The 27562-nt window shown below is 39.0% G+C and overlaps 1 protein-coding gene across 3 annotated transcripts in view; it reads left to right on the top strand.

Annotated features, from left to right (window-relative positions):
- LOC142149878 (uncharacterized) overlaps positions 1-26748 on the top strand; it is a 56549-nt gene extending 29801 nt beyond the window's left edge. For 2 of the 3 annotated variants that reach the window (XM_075205182.1, XM_075205181.1), the window contains exons 4-11: positions 737-914; positions 2081-2203; positions 4164-4286; positions 7265-7420; positions 8221-8345; positions 22522-22783; positions 24119-24303; positions 26425-26748. In XM_075205182.1, coding sequence (XP_075061283.1) covers positions 737-914; positions 2081-2203; positions 4164-4286; positions 7265-7420; positions 8221-8345; positions 22522-22783; positions 24119-24300 — 1149 coding nt within the window. In that variant the 3' untranslated portion in view covers positions 24301-24303; positions 26425-26748. The remainder of the gene's footprint in view (positions 1-736; positions 915-2080; positions 2204-4163; positions 4287-7264; positions 7421-8220; positions 8346-22521; positions 22784-24118; positions 24304-26424) is intronic. The other variant, XM_075205183.1, reaches the window with a different exon arrangement.
- Positions 26749-27562: the final 814 nt, after the last annotated feature.

The raw sequence follows: 27562 nt of genomic DNA, 5'->3' as shown, positions 1-27562 counted from the left end.
GCGTGGCTAGTGTCAACATGTTACCGCAACACCGCGGATTTCTATTCGTACCCTGTAGGGTTGTGAAGGGAAATCCGCAATGTTGCGGTACCGATTTCACACTTTAAATGCACAGCCACGCGCAGCCACTATGTGCAGGCTTAATTGTATATTGCCACTACTGTATGGAGCCTAAAATAGTAATAGTATATCACTCAAAAGAAAAGATTCACGTTTTTAGAACTCGTGGTCTAAAAATCACAATATATAATGCTTTTGTCGGAAATATCACATTAATTAATTTAAATGAGCGTTTCCTTTCATTACTGTTTATACAGCACTCATAACTATGGTTTATATAAGGAGCTCACCAACATACAGGTGCTATGAATTACAAAACATTGAAGAGGTGTCAAAAGCAGCAAAACGTCAGTCAAAACTATCAAATAAGGGTGACTGGGCAGAGTAATCCTAAATTTTTAACATAATAAAATTCCTAGCAAATACTTGATTATCAGTGTCAGAAGTGAGGGTTCCCAGATGTACTTACATTGATGAGTCTGTGTTGTGGTACAGGAGTACCTGTTTCCTGATACCCCCCCTGATTAGTGCGGTTCAGGTTGTCACTTATACTATGACAGGCATAAGAACCTGGGGGCGGCCATTTTATTTCAAAGATGTTTAAAGCTCATTGTCATCGAATATTACATAACTGCTTATAATTCGTATCCTTTCCTTTTCACCTTTATGAACCCAGAATTATGTGGACATCTCGCCAGGAAGGAGACATTTTTCTTTAAAATATCTGTTTCCTAGTAAGCCAATCACCTACTCAACCCCCCCATACATGACCGTGCTGGAGAATGTGGTAATTGTACGATTTCCTGTGAGGAGACGGAAATTAATGGATATGATAAAGAAATTTGATCCAAATGGTAAGAAAATATATTTTCTACAATATAATAACTGTTATAGACAATGTCATTAATGTGGATAAAGACAGATTTTATTGTGTTGGATTTTGAGATTTTTAAGGTGATTTTTTCACCCAGATTTGCAGTAGAGAGGTGTGTACTAGGGCTGCTCTTAAAATTATTATTGTAAATTCTAGTACTGTATCCTGACAGTCTTTGTGGTTGAGCCAAAACCCTGCATGAATAGAAAGAACTAAATAACCCTGAACCTCAAATTTGCCAGGTTTAATATGATTACAAAGCTTCGAAATGCCCTCAGAATGAATCTTACTTAGCATTATCTAAGTGTGCCCTACAAAACATACTGGTAGGTTAATTGGATGACAAGAAATTAACTAGTGTGTGTTTAGGAATTTAGACTGTAAGATGCAGAGCAGCAGTGAACAGACAATACTTAAAAACATTTCCACCGATCGGAACAAAGCTCTCAGATCAGGACTGTCCTGCCTAAAGTCTCTGTCACTTACCAGAGATCCAATAACATCCTAAACACTTGGATGGATAAAGTGTAAGCTCTCTCCTGGTATCACTTCTCCTGATACCAGGAGAGAGCTTACACTGTTACAGACAAAACCTTCTGTTGTGTAATTCACTCCACTGAAAGGAATTTGACTGCCATATGCGGACATCGATGTTGGAGAGGAAGGGATTAAAGTGGAACCAATTCCGAAAGTTCTAATATCGGGAGGAGCTCTGCTAATATTTTATATGCCTATATAATCCAAAATTCTGGTAGGAATCCATTTTTATTATTTCCACGAAGGTGATGGGAAGGTGTATATTACGTTGAAGCACAACATTTGTGTCATGGAACAAGCTACCTTCTATACTTCATAAGAGTGGAACTTTTATTATGGACATGTTTGATATATATGTGTTGATTTTGATATAATATTGTCACCTATGAGAACCTATAAGCTCTGAATGTCTTGATGTAACACTGTTGCTATTGATATTATTTAGGCTGTATACCCTTGTATCAGGATTTTGGCTGCATTTAGGACCATAGAGCGCTGTATTATTGGTCATCTATTTTCTATGTATAGTGCATTCTCAGTATGTTATTACCCAGCCTAATCTCTAGGCATGGATTATTATTGCTCATTTTTCTCTGTTATATATTTCAGATATCTCATACATCACAGAATACGAGAGTAGAATTATTCGTGTTAACCCTCAGCCTCAGCCAGTTTCTGTCCGAGAAAAGTTTGTGCTAAATGGTGACAAACGCAAGTTAAAATTCTCGCAAGGTGATTCTCATGCCTAAGCCTCTTTTGCCTTCTCTGACTGGTATGACTGGCAGTTTATGACACATAAGTTAAGTGGTAACTTGGTGTGCCCTGTTTGCGTACATAAAAGTGGGTAGCAGAAAAGATGGTTCTAAAGATAAATTTTGTATATAGCAATTGTCTTGAGGCATTGAAGAGAAAGTCTTTATTATAGGAAATACTGAATTTCAAGATATACATTTTTATTTTGTAGAGAAAAACTTTATAATATTAATAGAGAGAGTCATCAGAGAATGAATTGAGTTTCATAGTAAATTGCATTTTCTTTTGGTGCTTTGCACATCGCCAGCGGTTTTACTCCACCCACCAGCTTCTACTCAAACTCTAATCAATACCCAAATCTGCAACTCAGTAATTACATGGATGCCTGGCACAGTAGCTACTGCATTAAATTGCTGGATGAATAAATTAATCAAATGCAGCCAGGCTGCTGTTGTCTCTTGTTAATGTTGGACCCTATAGGTGTCACGTGTGCTGATATGGCTATAGATACTTGCTTAGGGACTGTAATCATGGATGGACTATACATGCAGTGTATTGACCTGCACTCACTGGAAGGTGAACTGATTGTAAGCAGATGTGCTAAAACATTAGACAGGCTAAAAATAAAGGAAGTTTCAGGGCAACACAATGGGATGTAAGCACATACACTCATACCTCCCAACATTTGGTAGACAGCATCAGCAGGGCCATCTTTTCCATTGGGCACGATGGGCAGGTGCCCGGGGGCCCCACGGGCAAGGGGGCCCCATAGGCAAGGCTCTTAATAAGAATAAATAATCCTGCAAAAAAAAAATCCTGCAAAAGAAAAACTTCAAGGGTCACTGAGCGAGTACATTTAAAAAAAGCAGTGCATCGGGGCCCCTATATATATATTATATGGGCCCCGATGCACTGCTTTGCCCGGGGGCCCGTAATGTTGTTAAGATGGCCCTGGGCATCAGGACAGGGTAGCATGGCCATGTTATGATGGGCCGCGCCTGGCTGCATCATGATGTGGTGTGTCCAGACCAGGGACGTCTCTAGTGCTTTTGAAGTGCTAGGCTGTCCAGTACTGTCCTCCCCTCCCCTCCAAGCACCTGTTCACCGCTGCTCTGTCATGCAGAGGAACCGTTGGGAGGTATGTACTCTTAGGAGGTCGCTGTCACTTACCAGAGATCCAAAAACATCCTAACCACTTTAATGGATAGTGTGCAATGTTTATGATTGGTGGTGTATTTACATTTTACCCATAATACCTGACCAACAGGGCTATATCAACAACATTATGGGCCCCCGGGCAAAGCAGTGCACTGGGGCCCCTACCTATATCTATAAATATATATATATATATATATATATATATATATATATATAGGGATATATAGATATATATAGGGATATATAGATATATAAAGGGATATATAGATATATATAGGGATATATATATATATATATATATATATATATATATATATATATATATATATATATATATATATATAGGGATATATAGATATATAGGGATATATAGATATATAGGGATATATAGATATATCTATAGAAATATATATAGGGATATATAGATATATCTATAGAAATACATCTATCTCTCTATCTCTCTATCTCTCTATCTCTCTCTCTCTCTCTCTCTCTCTCTCTCTATATATATATATATATATATATATATATATATATATATATATAAAAAGAGGACAAGAAATAAAACTAAACAGAAAATACTTAATGAAAAAGAGTGCAACACACAAAAATAAAAGGAAGAAATGAAGGTAAAATAAAAGATCCAGGAAGCAGCGTATAGAATAACACATCAAACCTAAGTACATATAGACATCAGTAGTACATTCTCAGTATGTTATTACCCAGCTTAAGTTCTAGGCATGGATTATTATTGTTTATTTTTCTCTGTTATATATTTCAGATATCTCATACATCAAAGGATACGAGAGTAGAATTATTCGTGTTAACCCTCAGCCTCAGCCAACTTCTATCCGAGAAAAGTTTGTGCTAAATGGTGACAACCTCAAGTTAAAATTCTCGCAAGGTGATTCTCATGCCTAAGCCTCTTTTGCCTTCTCTGACTTGTATGAATGACACTTTATGACACATAAGTGAAGTGGTAACTTGGTGTGCCCCGTTTGCGTACATAAAAGTGGGTAGCAGAAAAGATGGTTCTAAAGATAAATTTTGTATATAGCAATTGTCTTGAGGCATTGAAGAGAAAATCTTTATTATAAGAAATACTGAATTTCGAGATATACATTTTTATTTTGTAGAGAAAAACTTTATAATATTAATAGAGAGGGTGATCAGAGAATGAATTGAGTTTAATAGTAAATTGCATTTTTTTTTGGGTGCTTTGCAAATCGACACACATCGCCAGAGGTTTTAATCCACCCACCAGGTTCTACTCCAACTCGAATCAATACCCAAATCTGCAACTCACTAATTGCATGGCTGCCTGGCACAGTAGCTACTGCATTAAATTGCTGGATGAATAAATTAATCAAAATGCAGCCAGGCTGCTGTTGTCTGGTTGGCGTGGCTACATCATGATGTGGTGTGTTCAGACCAGGGACGTCTATAGTGCTTTTGAAGTGTTAGGCTGTCCAGTACTGTCCTCCCCTCCCCTCCAAGCACCTGTTCACCGCTGCTCTGTCATGCAGAGGAACCATTGGGAGGTATGTACTCTTAGGAGGTTGCTGTCACTTACCAGAGATTCATTAACTTCCTAACCACTTTAATGGATAACGTGCAATGTTTATTATTGGTGGTGTATTTACATTTTACCCATAATGCCTGAACAACAGGGCTATCTCAACAACATTATGGGCCCCCGGGCAAAGCAGTGCACTGGGGCCCCTACCTATATCTATATATATCTATATATCTATATATCTAATATCGATATATAGATATAATCTATATATATATATATATATATATATATATATATATATATATATATATATATATATAATATATAGAGAGAGTGAGAGAGGGAGGGAGATATATATTTTTGGTGTATTTGCATTTTACCCATAATGCCTGAACAAAGTACCACACAGTGGTTGAAGTGGGCTACAATCAAGGGATACGCCATACCGCCACATCTCCTAATACTTTGATTGAAAATCTATCAAATTCCATTCACTTACATTTTCCATACCGCCGCTGCTAAATTTCCACTTCGACCACTGCTCCCACATATATCTGTACAATCACCCATATTGGAATTATGCTAAGTTTTGTGAAGATAAAGAGGACACGCAATAAAAATACACAGAAAATACTTTATGAAAAAAATGTGCCACACACAAAAAGAGAAGGAAGAAAAGATGGTAAAATAAAAGATCCAGGAAGTAGGTTTTATTATTATTATTATTATTATTATTATTATAGATTTGTAAGGCGCCACAGTGCTCTGCAGTGCCGTATAGTTGTGAAAACAGTAAATACATGAAACAGGGACATACAAGGTAGACAAAATAAACGCAGTCATGAAAACAAATGGTGTGAAGGACCCTGCTCATTAGAGAGCTTACATTCTAAGTGGAAGAGGACACAGCTGAAACAATAGGAGCAAATGTGGTTCAGAGTAGAGATTGGGACAGTTGTGAGGGTGTATTAGTATGAATAGTATCATCAGGAATAAGGTCACCTCTAAAAAAGAGATGGGTTTTTAGAGAATGTCTAAAGATATGAAGGCTGTGAGAAAGTCTGATTGGGCATGGTAGGAAATTCCATAAGTGGGGACCAGCACAGGAGAAGTCTTGTTTTCAGGAGTGAGTGGTGTTTACCAGAGACGAGACATGGCACAGATCAGAGGTAGATCTAAGAGGGTGGGAGAGTATTTTGATATGAGATTTGAGATATATGCAGGTGTAGTGTTGTTGAGGACTTTGTAGGGAAGGGTGAGTAATTTGAATTTGATTCTGGAGGACATATGAAGCCAGTGTAATGATTTGCAAAGTGGTGCAGCAGATGTGGAATGGTAAGAGGAAGATCAGTCTTGCAGCAGCATTTAGGATGGATTGAAGTGTGGATATTTGGTTGTCAGGAATGCCAGATAGCAGGATGTTGCAATAGTCAAGACGGGATATGATTAGAGAATGGATAAGAGTTTTGGTAGCATGTTGAGTAAGAAAAGAGCCTATTCTGGCAATGTTTTTAAGATGGAGTCGACAGGACTGGGTGAGAGTCTAGATGTGAGGAATAAAGCAGAGGGGCGAGTCAAGTGTGACACCAAGGCAGCGGGCTTGGGAGACTGATGAAATTGTGGTGTTATTGACAGTGATGGAGATTTGAGGGCAGGTGGTGACTCTGGTAGGAGGGATGATAACAAGCTCTGATTTGGACATGTTGTGCTTTAGGTAGCGTTGGGACATCCATGTGGAGATAACAGAAAGACAGTTGGTTACAAAAGATAGTACAGAAGGAGAGAGGTCAGGGGAAGAGATATAGATTTGAGTGTCATCAGCGGAGAGAAGGTATTGGAGACAGAATGAGCTAATTTGTGCCCCAAGAGAAGATGTGCGCAATGGAAAAAGTAAAGGATCAAGAACAGAGCCTTTTGGGACCCCAACAGATAGTGGGAGTGGAATGGAGGATGTGCCAGAGGTAGAAACACTAAATGAGCGGTTTGATAGGTAGGAAGTGAGCCAAGAAAGAACTGTGTCACGAAGGCCAATGGAGTGAAGGGTGTGTAGGAGAAGAGGGTGATCAACAGGCTCAAAAGCAGCAGGGAGGTCCAGGAGAATGAGTATAGAGAAATGGCCCTTAGACTTTGCAGTAAGTAGATCATTGATCACTTTTGTGAGAGCCGTTTTAGTGGAATGTTGGAGGCGGAAGTCTGAGAGAGTCAAAAATGGAAAGAGAGGAGAGAAAGTGAGAAGGTTATAGAAGAATACATCAAACTTAAGCACTTATAGATATCAGTAGTACATTTATAATATGTTTTTACCTAACTTAATCTCTAGGTATGTATTATTATTGTTCATTTTCCTCTGTTATATATTTCAGATTTCTCACTGATCAGAGATACTGAAAGAATTATTGGTATTAACCTTCCTACAACTTCTATGCAAGATCAGTCCAACAGAAAATTTGTGGTAAATGGTGACATACTCATGTCAAAATTCCTGGTAGGCAGCAATGACGATATTGAAAGGATGCAAGGTGATTCTCATGCCTAAGCCTCTTTTGCCTTCTTTGACTGGTATGACTGGCACTTTATAACACAAAAGTGAGGTGGTAAATTGGTGTGCCCTGTTTGTGTACATAAGTGAGTAGCAGAAAAGATGGTTCTAAAAATAGCTTTTGTATATAATAATTGTCCTGAGGCAATGAAGAGAAAATCTTTACTATAATAAATACTGCATTTTGAGATATACTTGCTTTATTTTGTAGAGAAAAACATTATAATAATGGAGAGGGTGATCAGAGAATTAAATGAGTTTCATGGTAAATTGTGTTATTTTTGGTGCTTTGCAAATCGACACACATTGCCAGCTGTTTTATTCCCCAAACTTTGGGATTTACCTGCAGTTTGGAGGGGGAAATCTCAAACCTCTGGTGATGTGTGGTGGTTTTAAAACCCCTAAATTGGCTGCAGTTTAGGTTAAACTGCATGGGAAGACCAGATGGAAAAAACATCCAGTTTTACCAAATAAATTGGGCATCAGGCAGATTCTACGGTGGGGATAGCAGAGATGTTCTGGAACTTAGCCAGCAGTCTGTAGTGGTTAAAATTACATGCCTCTGCATAGCGAACACCAGTGTCTAGGCATCACCATTATTAGTTCTGCAAATAAGATATAAAACTAATTAGTGTCACATTTTATATAAAGAATAGATTATAGTTTCTCCAGAGTTGACGTCACTTTTTATTACTATAAATTTTTTAAATGTACTGTTAATGTAGTTTCCATTGCACACCAATATAAATTTCCTAATATATGTTATGTTTTCCCCAACAGCAAAATTCATAATTAGAATACACAGACAACGGGTAAGTCCACGGACCGCTGTTACTGTGAAAGTTGACAACAAGGACTTGTATCTCTCATACACACCAAGCGAAGACAGAGGGCTGAAACTGGTGGTGAGTTCTTTAAATTTCACAATTGTAAATTATATATATATAACTTCATATTAAATTTCTTCTCATCCTCTACTTTTATCACACACCTCTCCACTTACAACCCCACCCCTAACCTCCTCCTAATGTGCCCTCTCTTTAACCTACAACCTCACACACACTAGATAAAACCTCTGATACAATTATCTTACCATATGGGAGAACAATTGTGATTCGAGTGTGTGTGTCCACGTGTGTGTGTGGGGGGTGGGGTGGAGGGGGGTTGGGGCAACTTGGGTGGGGAGGCTTTGGACAACCCCCCCTAAGTGCACCCCTGATGTCAACCAAAATGACTCTCTACCACATTCTCCTTTGCCAAGCATAAGCAATATGACATAATGAGTAAAATAGGCATTAAGTGGAAAGACTTGATTAACTTTTTGTTCTTTTTAGGTATTTTCATTCTGTTACAGCTTCCTTTCATGATTTATGTATATTTAGTGCTATAGTAATATAAATCCACTACCAATCTTTTGCTATGTTAAAATAATATTTTTGTTGCAAAATGGGTCAAAGGCTACAGATTGGGGCATGGCTACGTTGAATATGTGGTTGCAGAGACCAGGGGGTAAATGTATCAAAGTCCGTTTTTTTCATCTCGTGGGAGATCGGCATCTTTGCAGCTAAAATTTAAAGTGGCGATGGCTTGTAAAGGCAAGTTTGCCTTTGCCTGTGATACATTTACCCTCAGATGTGTCCTAATTTTTCAGCTGAGATTATTGGCAAATATATACCAATTCTATATACTAATGGGAAAAAAATCTTCTCTGGTCTGGAATTTCATAACATCTTTCTGATTGAGTTAACCTTGAAAGAAACAAGTAATTGGTGTAAAGAGATAGATACATCACAATCCCGATCCAGGGTCATGTTGGCATGTCTGGAGTTGAGAGCCTTGAAGGCAAACTGATAAGTATTTTTTTAAAGGCTGTCCTGGATTGTAGCAAAGTAGGGAGAACTCTTAAAAGGAGTTTACAGTATTTCAGGTGGGCCAGAATAAGATGTTGGCATGATTGTTCTAATACTTTGATCTATAGGCATGGTTTTGTTTTGTTTTATTTTCATTCTAATTAGAGATGCTTGGAAAACCGAGCACACCCGTACTTTGCCGATCCAATTACCGAGCCGACTCGGTACTTTTGCGCGCTCTCGAAAGTGAAAACAAGGCAAAACATCTTTGTTGCGTCGTTGAATCTCGCAAGATTTGGATTCTATATGTACCCCCCTCCACGGAGATCCAGCGCCATTTCACAGATAGACACAGAAGGTGTAACAGGGTTGTTGGCAGTCTCCAGTGCAGTTGGGCAGTGTCAAAGCTAAAACAGAAAAAGGAGGGTTGGCAGTTTTCTTCAAAGTCTCCAGTGACATTTTATAGAGTTACAGCTCACACAAAAACAGGAGAGGTGGCAGTGTTCAGTGCTGATGGACAAATTGTAGGGCTGGCAGTGTTCTTGAAAGGCTCCAGTGACATTCTACAGAGATATACCTCACCCAGAAACAGGAGAGGTGGCAGTGTTCAGTGCTGAAACAGAGATTCAAATAATAGGTCTGGCAGTGTTATTAAAAGTCCCCAGTCACATTCTACTCTGCCATAACTCACCCAGAAATAGGAGAGGTGGCATTCTTCAGTGCTGAAACAGAAATTTTAATATTAGGGCTTGCAGTGTTATTAAAAGTCTACTGTGACATTTTACTGTGCCATAGCTCACACAAAAACAGGAGGGGTGGCAGTGTCCTTGTCACTCTCCCATCTTCAATCACATTGTTCTTGTCACTCTCCAGTCTCAGTCATAATGGTACTAATCCCTCTATGTCATGTGCTAAAGCCTATGTCCAAGTGCATAGTGGTTTTAAGTCAAGGAGAAAATTGTAAAAAAAAAAGATTGTACCTTTTTAAAGACAAATATACTTCTCTAATAAAGGTGAAAGTTTACTGTAGAAAAACATTAAATTGCCAAGATGCCATTCTACCTAAAATATTATGAAGCATACCATCATCAGCTAGCTCCCTTCTCTCAGCTAGATGCAATCTACACTGTCATCATCATCACCCTCATCGGAGTGTTCATCATCCTCACACAATACTAATTCATCCCGGCTGGAATCCACCATTACAGAAGTCTCTGTATTTTGATGTAATTGCTGGTAATGGCCTTCCCCATGGAATTGGTAGTTCATTTTAGGACAGAGCTGTCATGGTTTTTGGCCAATTATTTTACACCAGACCAAATGTTAAAATATTGTGCTAACTCATCTGCATCACCACTGGGCGTCTTGGGAAAGCTAAGTTTTTTCCTAGCAGCAGTTGCCAGAAAAACTGAGGGAGGATGTCATTTACCACTTGAGCTGTCAGCTGCTAACCAGGACCTCATGGCATCTCTTGATCAGTCGGAAAGAAGGCCCTGAGTACATACTTCTTCAAATTCGATTCTTCTTGCAGCAGCTGCAATCTCCTACATGCTGTTGCAGAATGCCGATAATGACCCAAATTATTTCGGGATACAGACAGCATCTCCTGCATGTCACTGTCACTTTTTAAAAAGCTTGGTACCGCCAAGTTGATTGTGTGAGCAAAGTGAGCAAAACAGGGAATGTGATGAAATTCTTCCCGCTGTAATGCTTTCACAATATTGGTGGTGTTATCACAAATGACATATCCTCAGGAGAGTCCAAGCGGGATAAGCCATGTTGCAATGACATCTCTTAGTTTTTCAAACAGAGGCATACTGATGACTACCTTAGTGTAGCCGCTGATACACAAATGTAGGATACCACTTTGTATTTGCAACAGTATGAGGGGGATATTTGTGTAGCTGACGACGGCGCTAATGAGGATGTTGATGAGGATGATGATGAGGATGATGTTGTTTGTGTAAGTCCTGCACCAGTGGAAGCAGTTCTTGCCAGTGATAAGAAGAAGGCCATTGTCATGCCGGGCATAAGACCAAAAAATCCATCTCTTATGTGTGAAATAATTTTTACCCAATCCTGAAAACAGTTGTCTAGCCATTTGTAGTGTTTGTAAAGCCACATTGACAACACCTTCCTCATCAATATTCTCACTAGTGATCAGAGTTAGTCCTGCATCCAAGTTGCTAAGGCTAGATGACTTCTCCCTTATCCAGGATTACTATGAAGAATTCTTGAGCATTAGTCCCGCTGCTGCTGCTGCTGGCGGTGGGAGGATGTTCTGATCAAACCCTCCGATAAAAGAGGGAATGTCGTAATATAGCCAGCGGACATGTACATAAGAGAAATGGACAGACAGCTTAATGATCAAAAATGCTATAAATGCCTTTTCTCTAATCCTGTACAAGATTTTAAGATTAAATATGACCATATTATTGATAAAGCTTACAACACTGGTGTGATTAATAAAATAGAGTGGAATTTTTTGAAAACGGAGAACCCTAAAATTCCCACCATTTATCTGTTGCCCAAAGTCCATAAAAACAGGGTAACCCCACCAGGAAGACCGATTTTGTCCGGAATATCTAGCCTATCAGAACAAGCTAGTATATTTGTGGATACACACCTCAGAAAATTCGTGACTACTCTTCTGTCTTATATTAAGGACACCTCAGGCGTACTTAAATTGGTGGATGGTCCATCCTTGGAAAAAGATGTTTGGTTGATTACTACGGATGTAGAATCATTATATACAAGCATAGACCACCAAATAGGTATTGAGGCGGTCAGGTCTTTCTTGAGGACAGAACATGATCAGGACTTCAGTACCTTTTTGATTGAATTGTTGGATTTCATACTCACAAGAAACTTCTTTGTCTTTTCAAATCGTTTCTATCCGCAAATCCGTGGCACAGCTATGGGGGTGGCTTGTGCCCCCACTTTTGCAAATTTATACCTTGAAAAATGGGAGTCTGATATTGTCTTCAATGAAAACTTGTCTATGTATACTGATCACATTTTAATGTGGGTCAGATACATAGACGATATTCTGATTTTCTGGAATGGTAGTAGTGAATCATTTCATGAACTTATAGCTACTTAAAGCTATACTGAATGATAATTCGAACAATCTCAGACTTACTTTCAATATGAGTCTTACTGAGATAGACTTTCTGGATATGACTATCCGGAAAAAATCTGATGGCCTTTTGGAGACAGATCTTTTCAGAAAAACCATGGCCACTAACAGTGTATTACATCAAAATAGCTTTCATGACCCCCCCTCTCCCCCGGTGGTACGTAATATCCCCAAAAGCGAGTTCCTCAGACTAAGGAAGAACTGCTCTAGTTTCACTAATTATGATATTCAAGCAAAAGATTGATTAAAAGAGTATCCGAAAGTGTCAAGAGGGAAGATAGAAACAGTTTAATTCATCATAAGAAAGTGTTGAAGGATCAAAATCCGATTAGATTTATAGTAGATTTTTGCTGTGAGTGGAAGGAAATCCAGAGCATTATTCAGAAAAATTGGCCAATCTTACTATCTGATGACGATCTGAAAAATATTCTAGGAGAGAGAGTGTCCTTCAGTTGGTGACGTGCGCCGAATCTGAGGGACAAATTGGTTCAGAGTCATTTTGGAGGCAAAAATTCCAAGGATTGCATCAAAGGCTCTTATCGATGTGGAGGCTGTAAAGCCTGTAACCACATGGATAAAACCACCAGTGTTAGAGACAGATATGGAACAACACATCCTATTGATGGATATATAAACTGTAACACCTCTGGTGTTATCTATGTACTGAGATGTCCATGCCCAAAAATGTATGTGGGAAAAACTAAGAGGAAACTTAAATTAAGAGTTTTGGAACATGTAGGATCTATTAGGAATGCTCGGAGGGATAAGGAACGTTTAAAACAACTACCACCTGTGGCGAAACACTTCTTCTATAAGCATAACTGCAACTGTGAAAGTTTGATATGTTATGGCATAGAGAAAAGTAACTTAGGAATTAGAGGAGATAATATTGATCAACATCTGCTGCAACGCGAGAGCAGATGGATTTTCCTACTCAATTCACTTTCCTCACAGGGACTTAACGAGTACAATAGCTACGTTAGTTTCTTATAATTACAAATATGGATTAGGAATTAATGTGTTGGTATATTTGGGATGAATTATAATGAATATTTTATATCATCTGTTAACATATTTCTAATAATTTGAAATATAATAAATCCTACAGACAAAGAACATATATGTGTATCTACTTATATAAAGGGAATATTATTCCTGATCACACCAAAATATACCTTCCTGTCTCCGTTGGAACAATTTAAATAGTTTCATTTACAATTTCGGATTTTATATGATTCCTCTCCTCTGCTTAATTATATACATCGTTATTAGCGTGTGGGTTTCCTCAAATAAAGTGGAGATGAGGAAATCAGCCCTATAACACATTGGGCTTATCTGAGATATATAGTCCCCCTTGTTTTACTTACCTTGATGGCTCTTAATGAATAAATATAGGTAGGACTTATCCAAATAGGCTTCCCTTGTGAGATATGTATCTTTATCCATCTATTCTGACTAATAATATAAACAGTACACTTTCTCTCTGTTTTCCTTTTTTGCTACTATGGTGTTCCTTAATCATTGGCACTTGTAACTTACAGAGAAGATTTCATACACTTACCTCCCTGGACCAATTATTGGATTAAACTGAATATTATAACTGTACTAACATACAGAGTCTTGTAGTATGTTCAATTTATTAATGAAGTATTGGCATGAGAGTGAAATAGAGGAATTGTCGCTTTTTTACTATTGGTTATTATACTCTCTAATTATAAATATCCGTGATTGGCGAGGTGATCTGTCAATCAAAAATGTCATACCTTTGATTGGACGGGCTTGCTTTATTAGTAACCAGGGTAAACCACCTCTGGTTACTTCCTTTGAGAAAGCATATTGCGTTTCGCCGGAGATGGGAGCTATGTGATTTCAGATATGCGCTAAAGGTATCTGATCACATTTATTATTGGAGTTTTGTATTTATCCTGATTAGGCAGAGAATTTTGGACGGATAGTACTCAACGTGCATGTTACTATTCATAGGGGGACACACACTGGTTTTGAGTTTTCTCCTTATATATATATATATACTTTGCGCACTATACTAACTAGGGGTTATTATCCGCCCATATGCACTTCTATATGGTGCAGGTTTTTCTATATATATTATAAGAAGGAATATTCAGGGGTTATAATCTGCCCATATGCACTTCTATATGGTGCAGGTTTTCCTAAATATATTATAAGAAGGGATAATGTTTGGTACTCTATATGAACTTTTGATATCTGTATCTTGATTTTCCAATGTTATCAGTACATTAACTGTTGATATTGTGGTAATTAATAGACCTGTCTTCTATGGTACCTATTTTGCTTAAGGCTAATAGGCACACCTTTATATATGAGGGTATTTATGTGTGTACTATACACTAGGGGACAGAGTAACGTGTATAGAGTTTTCCAAAGGGTTCTATAATAAACTCCCGATTTTTGAATAACTATCCCCTTGGAAAGATAACCTTCTTGTGACAGACTAAGACCTAATATAGAGATTTAAGGGAGAATCATTTTTTCTAGGATGGATGTACTCCCCTTTTGTGTGTTTCACTACTATATGATACTATCTATGCCGTCTGTTTGGGTACTTTTGTTTTAATACACAACATATACACTTTTTATTTTTAGATTTCGCTGCTTTTTAATAGAAATCAATAAAATTTAAGTTTTAATATCTGGTTTGTTATGGTTACAATCCTATTACCTATAGTTTTTCTGGGAACTGGAGCGCCTCTCTTGTTCTTTTCTTTTTGTTTTGATGTGCCTCTGCCATAACACCAACTGATCCTACTATCAACATCCAAAGATTAGTGGTGAATTATTTTGCCGACAGCATAGAAATAGACACATCAGACAGTCCTTTTACATACTGGGAGGAAAACAAGGCAATTTGGAGAGCCATGTACAAACTCACTTTGCAATACTTAAGCTGCCCACCCTCCAGTGTGGTACTCTCGGTACTCTCCCGCCCATTCCGAATCCAAATCGAGGCCGAACGTCATTGTGACGTCGTCGGATCTCGGGGCTCGGTTCTCGCGATACTTCAACTTTATAAATACACGCCTCCACAGCAATCCATCGCCATTTGACAGAGGGAGAGAGCAGGGTGTAGTCATAGGCTAATTAGAGCAGGGACAGAGAATACAATATTGTTCTTGCAATTGCTCTAACCAAAATCGCTAGTGCAGAGAGGAGGATAGAGATTTATTATTTTTTCTTCATATTTGGCACTCCCCAGCGCTTTTGGGGTGTCCCCCATAATTGTGCATAAATATTTCTAGCTGTCAAAAGTCATATCTGTCAGCAGTATCTACTAAATAATTTTTAGCACTCCTCAGTGCTTTTGGGGTGTCCTCCCTAATTGTGCATTAATATTTCTGGCTGTCAAAAGTCATATCTGTCAGCAGTATCTACTAAATAATTTGTAGCACTCCTCAGTGCTTTTGGGGTGTCCTCCCTAATTGTGCATTAATATTTCTGGCTGTCAAAAGTCATATCTGTCAGCAGTATCTACTAAATAATTTGTAGCACACCTCAGTGCTTTTGGGGTGTCCTCCCTAATTGTGCATTAATATTTCTGGCTGTCAAAAGTCATATCTGTCAGCAGTATCTACTAAATAATTTGTAGCACTCCTCAGTGCTTTTGGGGTGTCCTCCCTAATTGTGCATTAATATTTCTGGCTGTCAAAAGTCATATCTGTCAGCAGTATCTACTAAATAATTTGTAGCACACCTCAGTGCTTTTGGGGTGTCCTCCCTAATTGTGCATTAATATTTCTGGCTGTCAAAAGTCATATCTGTCAGCAGTATCTACTAAATAATTTGTAGCACTCCTCAGTGCTTTTGGGGTGTCCTCCCTAATTGTGCATTAATATTTCTGGCTGTCAAAAGTCATTTCTGTCAGCAGTATCTACTAAATAATTTGTAGCACTCCTCAGTGCTTTTGGGGTGTCCTCCCTAATTGTGCATTAATATTTCTGGCTGTCAAAAGTCATTTCTGTCAGCAGTATCTACTAAATAATTTTTAGCACTCCTCAGTGCTTTTGGGGTGTCCTCCCTAATTGTGCATTAATATTTCTGGCTGTCAAAAGTCATATCTGTCAGCAGTATCTACTAAATAATTTTTAGCACTCCTCAGTGCTTTTGGGGTGTCCTCCCTAATTGTGCATTAATATTTCTGGCTGTCAAAAGTCATATCTGTCAGCAGTATCTACTAAATAATTTGTAGCACTCCTCAGTGCTTTTGGGGTGTCCTCCCTAATTGTGCATTAATATTTCTGGCTGTCAAAAGTCATTTCTGTCAGCAGTATCTACTAAATAATTTGTAGCACTCCTCAGTGCTTTTGGGGTGTCCTCCCTAATTGTGCATTAATATTTCTGGCTGTCAAAAGTCATTTCTGTCAGCAGTATCTACTAAATAATTTTTAGCACTCCTCAGTGCTTTTGGGGTGTCCTCCCTAATTGTGCATTAATATTTCTGGCTGTCAAAAGTCATATCTGTCAGCAGTATCTACTAAATAATTTTTAGCACTCCTCAGTGCTTTTGGGGTGTCCTCCCTAATTGTGCATTAATATTTCTGGCTGTCAAAAGTCATATCTGTCAGCAGTATCTACTAAATAATTTTTAGCACTCCTCAGTGCTTTTGGGGTGTCCTCCCTAATTGTGCATTAATATTTCTGGCTGTCAAAAGTCATAACTGTCAGCAGAATCTACTAAATAATTTTTAGCACTCCCCAGTGGTTTGCGCTCAGAATGGATTCAAAGCAGTCCACATATGATCTGAATGAGCAACCAGGTTCTGTCACCAGTCCTGATGTTAGTGTTCCCAGTACGTCATCTGGCCAAGGCGATGTCAAACAACAGAGTGTTTTCAAATTAGTGCAAAAAACAAAAACCAAAAAAAAATTTACTGTATTGAAGCGAAAAAGAAGTGTAACTGAGCAAAAGTTAAGTGACGATAAAAAAAAAATTGCAAGCATGCCATTCTACACACGCAGTGGCAAAGAGAGAATGAGGCCTTCACCTTTGGCTATTAGTGGCAGATCCCAAAAAGTTACCCAGCCTACAATTGGTGCACAACTAGTGTTACGAGTCAAAGCCGAGCTGCAAGATAACAGTGAGGCATTACAGGAGAATATTTGCTCTGATTCACAAATGACAACAATCCCTGTGGAGAGTCCATCCAACAGTGGGATGTCTAATCGTGAGCATTCTGCTGATGTGTGCCTTAATAGCCCGAGTGTAGCCGGTGATACCCAAATTGAGGATGCCACTTTGGAATTAGAAGAGGATGAGGGGGAGATTTGTGTAGGCGACGAGGGCGCTAATGAGGATGTTGATGAGGATGAGGTTGTTTGTGTAAGTCCTGCACCAGTGGCAGCAGTTCTGGCACGTGACAAGAAAAAGGCCATTGTCATGCCTGGGCATAAAACAAAAAAATCCACTTCTTATGTGTGGAATTATTTCTACCCAAATCCAGACAACAATTGTATAGCCATTTGTAGTGTATGTGAAGCCACAGTCAGTCGAGGGAGGGACCTTAACCATCTTGGAACCTCGTCTATGTTACGCCATTTAACGAGAGTTCATGGCAAAGTGTTGGGAAAAGCTGAAAGTTCTTCCCAAAAGAATACAAGCACTCCCTCTTCAGCTAAGACCCTCCGCTCACCGACATACCGACGGCTACAAAATACACCCACAACACCATCCTCATCAATATCCTCAGTAGCGCTCGGAGTTAGCCCGGCATCCCACTTAAGGCTGGATGACTCCGGCACTATTATTGATTCCTCTGAAGAAAGCGTTAGTCCTGCTGCTGCTGTTGCTGCTGCTGGGGGTGAATCGTCATCCCAGAGGCAGGTTAATAAAATGAGCAGTCCTACATTTCAGCAATTAACTGTGAAACAATCATTTGCGAGGGGAAGCAAATATGATAGCAGTCACCCAGTCGCCAAGCGAATCACAGACGCCATGGCTGCAATGTTAGTGTTAGATCTGCGTCCAATCTCCACAATAAACGCAGCTGGTTTTTCACAGTTAATTGAGGTTTTGTGTCCGCGTTACAGAATTCCATCGCGACACCATTTCTCCCATAAAGCTATTCCACAACTATACCAAAAAGTGTGTAAAAATGTAGAGATTGCGCTGAAAAATGCCATTCTGCCCACTGTTCACTTAACCACAGATATGTGGACAAGTGGAAGTGGCCAAACCAAAGACTATATGACTGTGACAGCCCACTGGGTTGGTCATTCACCTTCACCAGCAGGAACAGCAGCAGCATGTACACCACTACGTAACATTTGTCAGAGGCAGGCCACTCTTTGTATCACCGGCTTCACTAACAGGCATACGGCTGACAATTTGTTACGCAAACTGAGAGATGTGATTGATGCATGGCTTATACCACTCGGACTCTCCCCAGGGTATGTCATTTCAGATAACGCCAACAATATAGTGCGAGCATTACAGCTGGGTGATTTCCAACATATTCCCTGTTTTGCTCACACCATCAACTTGGTGGTGCAGAGCTTCCTACGAAATAACCGTGAGGTGCAGGAGATGCTTTCGGTGGCCCGTAAAATTTCAGGCCATTTCAGGCATTCAGCCACAGCATGTAGGAGATTACAGCAGCTCCAAGAGCAGTTTAACTTGCCCTGCCACCAACTTAAGCAAGAGGTGGTAACTCGGTGGAATTCCACCCTGTACATGCTTCAGAGGATGGAGGAACAGCGCAAAGCCATCCAAGCATATTGCACAAGTCATGACATTGGGAAAGGAGGGGGGATGTATTTCACTCTTGCACAGTGGGGAATCCTTTCAGTGCTGTGCAAGGTGCTGAAACCATTTGAAGTTGTGACATGTGAGGTCAGTGCAGACTCTGCTAGTTTGAGCCAAGTCATTCCTTTAATTAGACTATTGGAAAAGCAGCTTGAGAAAATGAAGGAGGAGCTGAAAGCAAGCAATTCAGCAAAGTATGTTGGCCTTGTCGATCAAGTACTTAATTCGCTTCACAATGATCCTCGAGTTATTAAGATCTTGAACTCGGATCAGTACGTTTTGGCCACTGTGCTTGATCCAAGGTTTAAAACCTACATTGAGTCTTTACTTGTAAATGAGCGAGATGTGAACTTTTGCAAGGAGCTATTGCTCAGCAAGTTGGCCGCTGAACTGGGCTTTGGCTTGACGACGTGTCCTCCTTCACTTTCTCAAGCTGTTGCTCGTAAAAAATTAAATTTCAAAAAAAGAAGCAGGGAAGACACAGGGGGCAGACGAGAACAATTTAACATCTGGGCTGGTTTGAAGGATTTTTCAAAAAAATGTGTCACTTTGCCCATAACTCCATCCAATATGAGTATAAACATGCAAAGGATGGTGGAGGATTACTTTCAAGAGGTAGTTGATATGGAAATGTCAGACAATCCCTTTCCTTACTGGGAAGAAAAGCAGGCCATTTGGAAACCCATGTACAAACTTGCTTTGCAATACCTAAGCTGCCCACCCTCCAGTGTGTACTCTGAACGAGTGTTCAGCACAGCAGGGAACTTAGTCAGTGATCGCCGTAGAAGGTTACTTCCCAAAAATGTGGAGAAAATGATGTTTATAAAAATGAACTACATCTTCCACGAGGAAGGCCTTCACCATCCAAGACATCCAAGCACTGACTGTTCTCTAATGGCGGATTCAAGCGGCGATGAATTGATAGTCTGTGATGATGACGTACACACTGATGAGGGTGAGGATTAAGCTGAAGATGATGCCGATAACATCTTTTTAAAACTTTCTATGTAAGTGTAGGGTGCAATCTACCCCCAAAGAGGAAAGGGACTTGTGGCATTTCCATATCACATACCATCTTGAAAGGCTGCTGTTAGGGCAATTTATCCTTAAGGGTAGGGTGTCATAGACAGAGTGACCCTAAACTGGCTTTGTCCATTTTTCATAATATTGTAAAGTCTATAATGGCTGAATTTTTGGGTATTTTATACAAGTGGAGGGGGGCCTAGAGAGACAGAAACAAAACTGGCTTTTTCCATGTCAATTAATATTGTACAGTCTATAATGGCTGAATTTTTTGGTATTTTATACAAGTGGAGGGGGGCCTAGAGAGACAGAGTGACCCCAAACTGTCTTTCTCCATGTCAATTAATATTGTACAGTCTATAATGGCTGAATTTTTTAGTATTTTATACAAGTGGAGGGGGGCCTAGAGAGACAGAAACCAAACTGGCTTTCTCCATGTCAATTAATATTGTACAGTCTATAATGGCTGAATTTTTTGGTATTTTATACAAGTGGAGGGGGGCCTTGAGAGACAGAAACCAAACTGGCTTTTTCCATTTCTTTACATATTTAACTATAAGTGTAGGGTGTAATATACATTCAAAGACGATGGCTGCATTGCCAATATGCATAGATGGAGAGGAAGACAATCTGTTTTGTGTGTAGAATAGGCCTACCAACGAAGAATTAAACTGTTTTTTTGGATGATTTATTACCTCAACAATTAGATTACTTGTCTCTAAAACAGTTGGAGCACTAAATTGGGTTAATTTAGGCCCAAAAACATGGATTTTCCCAAAAAATAGCAAAACAAAACCAAACAAAACCAAAACCAAAACCAAAACACGCAATGGCGGTTTTGCAAAACCAAAACCAAAACCAAAACACAACGGTAATCCAGATCCAAAACCGAATCCAAAACCAAAACACGGAGGTCAGTGACCATCTCTAGTTAAAATGTGCATGTCTTCTTTAAGATCCATTATAAGGGTTGCTGGGAGGATCCCAAGAACAATTCCATCTTGCACCACTTTTCCTTTCAGCTACCGCTGTGTGCCAATGTTACCTACATGTCCTATAAGTGCTGAAGTTTGTTTTCAATCATCCTTTCAATTGCTTCTCTCTAGTACATGTGACCACATACTTTGTTTTTCACTGGGTTCACCATCTCCAACTGTGTTACATGAGTGCTCTGTGTGACAACGATCTCCTCATCTTCATCTTCCAAATCTTCGTCTGCAGGGGCCGGTGACACCCCTATTTGTTTTCTCAGGTCTCTTAGCTGTTCCTTAAACTGGACATATTTATCATCCTGCCTCAGGGTCTCCTCTGTATTATTCTTCTGTAGCGCAGTGTATCTCTTGTATACAGGCTCCCTTAAATCCGGGATCTCAGCTGGTGGGTCACGTTTTAATTTAAGTATGGTCTCCTCAACTTCATCAATATATTGGTTTAAATCTCTGTTCAATGCAGTGAATTCCAGCATGATGGATTTCATGCTGTCCACATGTTCCGTGTCAGTCTGTCTGAAGCAGATGTAATGCCACTCCTATTGTAATATCCATTCCTGTGTCTACATAAGTTTGGCAGTTCTTCAGGGATGAGAGGGAGGTATCCAGAGAGGAGAAGGAAATTAAAGATGCAACAGCAGTAGACATGGTTTAATAATGTAGAGTTCATTGACAGCACTGTTGGGCTTAAGGCAGCTAAGCTATTGGTAGCTTGTTTTGTGGGGGCCCAAACAAACCAAGCACTTCAGCCATAAAAGTGGCACTCCTTGTCGCTGGAGTGCTTGCTTTGTTAAACTGTACATGTCCTTTTTCATATCTTACATAAGGGTGGATGGGAGGGACCAAGGACAATTCCATCTTGCACCACATTTCTTTCTGCCACTGCTGTGTGTCAATGTTTCCTAGATGTGCTATGAACTGCCATGTGTTTGTGTCGTTGCTCTGTCGCTTAGCATCCAGCAGCTCGCTGCAGTCTTTGTCCGAAAGTGGATGACAATAATATTGTGACCTGTGAGATGGTCGAAATTGACTGGAAATTACTGGAAATTAGTGCTATTGAGGTTAATAATAATGTAGGAACAAAAAAAGAGCAAAATTATGTAATTTTAGCATATTTTAGCTATTTGTCTAAAAAATATGGATCCAAAACTAAAACCAGAGCACGCGGGGCTGTTTTGCCAAAACCAAAACCTAAACACAAACTTAATCCAGATATAAAACCAAAACATGGGGTCAGTGAACATCTCTAGTTCTAATGGATTATTTTCGCAAATTCTAACAAATTCTCTTCCTCTTCCTTAGCCGCTGGGACAGATGACTCTCGACCTCACAAACCCTGAAGCAAGACCCTTCTTTTTCTTCATTACTGACACCAGCAATAGTAAACACTCATTTGAGTCGGCCGCAGAGTTAGACTGTTTCATAAGCACTTCAACTCAGAAAAATGATCGTGTAACTGTACAGCCCAAATCACAGCAGAACACCTATTATATGGACTTTACATTTGACTCAGGAAACAACAACTCTGTTGGCAATGGATTTGAATTTGCACAGAAACCGTCCAGTAAGTTGTCAGTGCTTACACTGGAGAATTTATCTGGATACTAAGTTTCAAGATCTGTCTTCATTATATATGAGTGTTTGTCATTTTCATTAGTTTCCTTATTGAGATGGAAATCTGGTTAAAGGCAGATTCTGAGCTATAAAATGCCTCTTTTGTCCATACTTCCTGCATATCTGGGCAATGGAGTGATCTGTGTGAATTTGAACATTGGCTGCACAAGAGACCGCAGTGTAACATTATTGAATGAGAATAGTATATAATCATCATCAGCTATTTATATAGCACCACTTATTCCGTAGCGCTGTATAGAGAACACACTCACATCAGTCCCTGCCCCATTGGAGCTTACAGTCCAAATTCCCTAACATACATACACACACAGACAGACTGAGGGAGACTTAGGTCAATTTTAAAAACAGCCAATTAACCTACTAGTATGTTTTTGGAGTGTGGGAGGAAACCGGAGCACCTGGAGGTAACCCACCCAAATACAGGAAGAACATATAAACTCCACACAGATAAGGCCATGGTCAGGAATCAAACTCATGTCCCCAGTGCTACGAGGCAGAAGTGCTAACCACTGAGCCACCGTGCTACCTATGGTGCCATTTATGAAAACTGATGCATAAGAAAAACTACTGCCCATAGTAGCCAATCAAATTATAGGTGTCATTTTGCTAGTCTTTTGAAAATGAAAGCACATATCTGACTGGTTACTAGGTTTTATTGTATTTTTCCCTGTTTAATCATCTTTCTAAATTATCCCCAAATAAGCCTAGTACAAGTGATATGATAGAGACAGCAAAGATGGTATCTGTGGTACTTGCCAAAACGTTTGGTGTGCCTAAGAGTGTAAGTGGGCTGCTCTGGGTTTCTAACCTCTTGGTAGAATGGGGTCCTCAGCCTCCCAGCTCTGCTTTCAGTAGTGCTGCAGCTCTGTATTTAGCTCTCCCTACAGTATTGGTTTCATGGTGGCACCAATAGATAACTACATACTGATGATGATGATGATACTGCCCAATTACTGTTAAAGCAGTTTGTGGCTGAGGGAAATTATTTATTTATTACTTAATAGTTTCAAATGCATGTATAAATATAGGATGATTGTGGATTGTTCTCCAGGGATGTTTATTAGTTGCATTCAGTCTCTGGTTTCCGCCTGCCCTCCCCCCACTCCACACATACAAATTAATAGCAGTATTAATTGCATATGCTTCTGCCAGTACATGCTGTGTTCATGCTATTGGCTAAGCGCAGCTTCCAGCGCCATCAGATTTCCAAACATTGCTGCTTAGACAAATAATTCCATTTTTTCTATGGTCTTCCTTTCTTTAGTAAATGACTGGATTGATTACTTCAACGAGAGAATCTTCCATGAAATGGATGAATCAATAATCGAGGAACGAGATTTTGAAATGTTTGGAAATGAAATGACTTCAAAGCTAGCGTCTTCATCCACATTGCCTGGACAACTCTTCCGCTATCAAAGGAATTGCAGGAGGCCACAATTAACATGAAAGGTCAGTTCAAGGTCAAGTGGATTCCCAAGTGATCATGTGGTACAGAACTGATCTAGCCACTTGGCTTTGGCACTGAAAGGCCAGGTGTCGTTTTAGTCTTAGCTAGAAAAGTTACGTAAACCGCACTGGGTGAACCCTGAAGGAAAGCCAGGAATATTTGATATAATCAATAAAGATAATGATTTATATAAATAATTGTTCACTGGCAATGATGCACCCTCACATATATTACTATATGTCTTAGTCTTACCAGAAAATATTCACTTCTCACTTCATCAGCATAACATCAATAGAAACTATGAAAACTCACACATAATCCTGTGTACACTTATGGGTCTATTTATTATTTGAACCCCGATCACGTGATAAGTCTGTTCCAAATGTATTTTTTTGCAGTGATAAAAATCAGTTATTGCTGCAATTGTAACAAAAAATATTTCGATATTCAACTGCCTTTGTAGATGTGTGGCCGTGTGGGCTCACTTGTCGGTTGGGCATGCTCAGTGGAGCTGAAAGCTTTCAGATTGGGCTTTCAGTTCCACTAACATAGTGGGAAGGAAAATTTAATTAGATTAAAAATAATTTTTATCTATTTAAAAAAATATATATATTTGAAAGCACTGATATATTAATATATATTAACCCCTTTCTTGTAGAGGGAGAATGGAAAATTAGCCCTATTACCAGCCAAAGGCCCTTCGATAAATCTGGCTTTATCTCTAGGCTGAGCTCTCACAAGGTTTTCCCCTTCTTGGGAAATATACTTTACTGGTTTCACAGAAACCTGAAGTCAAAGAGATCTTAATAAAAAATACCCCTCCTCCCAGTACACACCAATGATTGGATATTGGTAAACATTCTCTTGTAACCGGTAATATTTAAAGGGACTCTATAAAATAATGTTACGGTCTTGTAATCAATGTTCCACAAAATCTGATATTAAGTAGTTTATTTTCTATACTGTTGACTTGGAATCAGTGAGGGTTGTTTCCCAACAAACTGCAAATGTGCAGTATCCCATAGCTACTTGTAAAAAATCAGCTTTGATCAATTCAATGCACGCTGGACAATTAAAGCTAATGGCCGGAGTTCTGAACCACGTATATAACTATAAATTAAAGATTTAAAACCATAATCAGCTTTAGGGCCCATTTATATTATTTTCTCTCTGATTCTTGTGTATTTTAAAGCAGTTTGCAAGTACTGACATTTGTTTATAAAGGCTGATGGTGAAAGCAAAGCTTTTCACCGCTTGTTAAATTGGGTCAAAAGAGCTGGCTCATCTCAACTTAATAAATAGATCCCTTAAGTCTGTTTTTAAATTTTTTAGTACCATTACTATATACAGTATATGTCCATGTTTTGTACGCTATATTTACAGATATTTGTCAGAAGTTTCTTTGCTGCCTTTTTATTCCTTTATAAAATAGTGCCTTGTACAGTACTTTTGTAGGAAATGAATACAGAGCCCCTTCTCATTTAGGATAACACACTCTATGGAGCTAAGCTCTCTCCCAGCTTTCCCTAGAAGCTGGGAGAGAGCTTAGCTGCTGTGCAGTACTGTGGGAGAGAGCACATCGTAGTCTGAGTTGGGGTATCAGCATAGTGACTGCTATATTCTGTGCCCCCTGCTAAATATATAAGCCCTATATAATAAGGTAATAAAAATACAATGGAGAATCTGACAGGTTTTCTTCAACTCCACATAGACCCAAAAGGGCAAATATCCTTGGTAATACTCCATACTCTCCACTAGAGATCTGGGCATTGCGCTGTTGTATGGTGTCGGTCACTGTATACTGTGAGGTCATTGCTTGCTTTAGTTGAGTATTGGCCTAATGTTTTTATAGTGATGGTAAATGGAATGGGATAGTGCAAATTACCAACTTCACTATGGGTACCAAAACAACTTGTCCTACCCCTGTATTAACAGATCATTATGAATAACACAGCTAATTATTATTTGTAAAAATGGCAAGCTATTAACTGTTATTAGCTATTAAACACCTCTTTATATACATTTACTGTTTATTTTAGCTCAACATGCCTTTGAAGTGTAATGTTCTGTTTGCTGTTGTCCAGCACTCGTCAAAATACTAACAATGTGTGTTTTACCTGCAGACAGTGGAATGGAAGTCTGCTAAATACAAAAATGGACAACAGTCATCGGTCAACAAATACACAAGAAAGATTTGTCAGCTCGTCACCAAACAAGACCTTATCCATCATTGCACTGCTAATAATATACCTATGTACAAAGTGGTTGTAGTCACTTCACCGACTACAGAAAACCCAACAGAAAATTGCTCTTTAAAATATGCATTACTCTACTGTAAAATGATATGTGCATGTACTTGTGTGATGTATCTGGTAGTTTAAATATGTTTTACAGACAAGTATAATCAAGATACATTATTCAATGTGTATATAAGATTATTGTGTATTGGAGATATATTGTATTTAATAAAATTCAGTTTTTATTATATTTTTAATTTGTTACAAAAGTTCTTGCCTATGGAGAACTATTAGCAGTACACTACTACACCTCCTTGTGAATAGCAAAATACTTCAAGCCAATGCAAGAAAAGGAGTATTATAATAAAACAATAACAACTAGTTGATTTCATTAGATAAATTCCAGACTTTTCTAATATTACATTTCGATCAGATTTCTCAAAAAGGTCCCATTTCAAGAATCATTATACAAAGATACATTGCTGGACCTATTTACAGTTCCAGCCATTAGACAGTGATTCTGTTCACAACTTCAGCTGTTAGATAGTGGCCCTGCTCTCACCTAAAGCCATTAGACACTTGTCCTATTTGCATCATAAGCTGTTAGACACTGGACCAATTTCCAACTTCTGTCTTTATACACTGATCATATTTTAATCTCTACCCATTACATAGTATAATTAAAACTTCAGCCATAACAATCTGGTCCTATACCACACCTCTAGCTGACATGTTTGCAAATCCAGCCTTCAGTGGTCCTATTTTAAACTTCTGTCTACAAACACTAGTCCTAATTGCATGTCCATCTGTTAGCAACTGGTCCTATTTATAATTTCAGCCATTAGACGCTGGTCCTATTTGCAATTTAAGCCAGTAGATACTAGACAAATTTGCAATCACATCTGTTAGACACTGGTCCTATTCACACCGTCAGCCATTAGACACTGGTCGCATTCAGAACTCCGGCCATTAGCACTGGTCCTATTCACACCGTCAGACATTAGACACTGGTCGCATTAATTTC

This window comes from Mixophyes fleayi, chromosome 4, assembly GCF_038048845.1.
Source record: "Mixophyes fleayi isolate aMixFle1 chromosome 4, aMixFle1.hap1, whole genome shotgun sequence".
Lineage (NCBI taxonomy): Eukaryota > Metazoa > Chordata > Amphibia > Anura > Limnodynastidae > Mixophyes > Mixophyes fleayi.
This window is presented reverse-complemented; position numbering and strand designations above follow the sequence as displayed.